This window comes from Pinus tabuliformis, chromosome 8 (assembly GCF_031772625.1).
Source record: "Pinus tabuliformis cultivar Carrire ecotype Pingquan chromosome 8, CPIR1, whole genome shotgun sequence".
NCBI lineage: Eukaryota > Viridiplantae > Streptophyta > Pinopsida > Pinales > Pinaceae > Pinus > Pinus tabuliformis.
The window spans coordinates 1,432,030,960-1,432,033,299 of NC_142294.1; the positions used below are offsets into that span (position 1 = coordinate 1,432,030,960).

Consider the following 2,340-nt stretch of genomic DNA (forward strand, 5'->3'; position numbering starts at 1 on the left):
CAACAAACTTCGAGCTAAATAAATTATTCCAAGAGCTAGCTGCCAGCATACTGCATAATTTTCTCTGTTGTCATTAAAGATCTCATATTCTAAAATGAAATGCTTTTCTACTTTCACGTTTCCAGAAGAACAAAAAATACATACTCTTTTGACCTTTTCCAAAATTAATAAAAATTAATCCTTAACTAAACATCCAAAAAATATTAACCACTAAACTTTTGATTAATAAATTTTACAATTTTGCAGTTACAACCAATATCCAGTTTCTACCGCTAATATCCAGTTTCGAGCATTTGTACAGCCAACCAACCGCCAATGATCGATCCCTTTCCGCGGAAAACACGTCACTGTGGATGCTTTTCCGTCTTATAACTTGGAAGTTCAAAGCTTACGATGTTCACATGGAGAGCACGCATGTTCACGTGACCACACCAGGGAAGAGGAGCCCGCCACGCCTTCTTATGGTTGTTGTTATTATCATTATCATCATCATGGCTTGGCGTGGTCGAGATTTCTGGTTTTAGAAACCGTTTTCCAGAGCTTACCGTGAAAAGTAAAGGCGGTTTTTTCCTGGACGAAGTGCGCGTTTTCCTTAAAAGGAGTTTGCATTGCGAACTTGTGCTACCACTGGAGCTTCCAGATCAGAGTTGGAATTCTGTATCTGACAAATCTTTAAATACTGTGTCTTTTTAGACGAAATCTTTAAATTGTCCAGCTTCTTGACAGAAATGATCGATCTTACAAAATCTTTAAATTCTCCGTCTTCTTGACCTGAAGCTACATTCGCAGGGAATGCGAGGTGGGATACCTTTACAGCCAGAGCTAGGCTGGTTTGCCTTTTGTTTGATTGAAACTTTTGTGCCGATAAAGATTCAAACCGCCGGCCTGTCATTTTAGTGAAGCTTTCGGAAATTTCGACCGACGAGGCAGCGGTTCAGGCTGGCGTAAGGGACTTTGCTTCTTGTTGCAGGTAATTTGCTTTCTTCTTTCTCGGTTAACCTAAAATTTCCCCTGGACGACTTTCATTTGCAATAGGAATTTTTTCTTTAATCTTTCTGACGTGTGGCGATGTTGCAAGATTTCTACCTTGTAAATATCAGCGCTAGCCGTTTTGAGCCGGCGTTTATCTACTCTCTTCGTTTCGGTTGGGAATATCAGTCAGACAGCAAGATGAATAACGGCTGTGCGGAAGCCATGAAAGAGTCTGGCGAAAGCAACGTTACACTTAAAGATTTGCAGAAGAAAATGGCCGAGTTCTCAAGGGAGCGAGATTGGGATCAATTTCACAGCCCTCGCAATCTTCTCTTGGCTCTCGTATGTTATTTTCGCTTTGCACTCCGCAGTTCGTAAAGAACTTTGAGTTAGAGATAATCCTCTTCTAAAATTAGCGGAGGCTTCAAATTTGTTATCGCAACTGTCCCTAAGGATTATTTTCCGGTTAACCGATGTACCTTGTTCCTTTGTCGCAGGTAGGGGAGGTAGGCGAGCTGTCAGAGATCTTTCAGTGGAAAGGCGAAGTGCCAAAGGGACTTCCGGACTGGGACGCAGCCGACAAAGAACATCTGGGCGAAGAATTATCGGACGTTTTGCTATATTTAGTGAGACTCGCAGACATCTGTGGCGTGGACCTCGGAGACGCTGCGCTGAGAAAGATCGAGAAAAATGGGTTGAAATACCCCATCCAACGGTCCACCGACTGCGCCCCTGGCTACTTCGGTGACGACGACGACAACAATAATAAGGTTTGAGGTCCGGGTTTCGAGGACTTTCACTGACCATCTTGTACATTCTCTGAGTTCTTATTGTTCTTTTTTTCGTCGCTATTATGTATTTAATATCATTTTTTAACTAATACACTCCAAGCAAGCTTCATAAAATCTCTACCGCCATGGTTTCTTAGAAGTTCAGGAATAGCGCTTATACCAAGGCCGAGCCTAGGATACACGTAATAAGACAGGTCTGGTCGGGCTGACCTTAATTAGCTTGCAAAAACGCTACCATGTCTTAAGATTCCAGACACGAAGTATCCATGTTCAGCATCGTCCAATGCACTCTGCACATTCCCAGTAAATGTGGAGATTTTCTTAAGGTTTCGTTCATATGAAGAAATTTTACTCCATATGTTATTTGAATTGAATACATGCATACATCTGGAGTTTGATCCCATACAAGTGAAATTGTTATAGGGTTTCGTTAATATGAAGAAAATTTTACTCCATATGTTATTTGAATTGAATACATGCATACATCTGGAGTTTGATCCGATACAAGTGAAATTGTTATAATGGTATGTGACTTGGCTTTGAAGAAGGAACTAGTAACTTAACGCAAATATCCCCA

At 41.2% G+C, this 2,340-nt stretch overlaps 1 protein-coding gene across 1 annotated transcript; it reads left to right on the forward strand.

Moving 5' to 3' along the window:
• Positions 1-465: 465 nt before the first annotated feature.
• LOC149241046 (uncharacterized) lies at positions 466-2,059 on the forward strand. The gene is made up of 3 exons (XM_089367430.1): positions 466-970; positions 1,079-1,314; positions 1,470-2,059. Exons 2-3 carry the CDS (start codon positions 1,171-1,173, stop codon positions 1,746-1,748), a joined length of 423 nt encoding a protein of 140 aa, XP_089223556.1. The 5' UTR covers positions 466-970; positions 1,079-1,170; the 3' UTR covers positions 1,749-2,059.
• Positions 2,060-2,340: the final 281 nt, after the last annotated feature.

What these genes read in the sequence shown, in the direction of transcription:
- LOC149241046 (XM_089367430.1), top strand. Translation starts at nt 1,171, where the DNA reads ATGAATAACGGCTGTGCGGAAGCCATGAAAGAGTCTGGCGAAAGCAAC. An exon ending in GCAATCTTCTCTTGGCTCTC is followed by an intron (nt 1,315 to 1,469) that starts GTATGTTATTTT and finishes CCTTTGTCGCAG; the next exon opens with GTAGGGGAGGTAGGCGAGCT.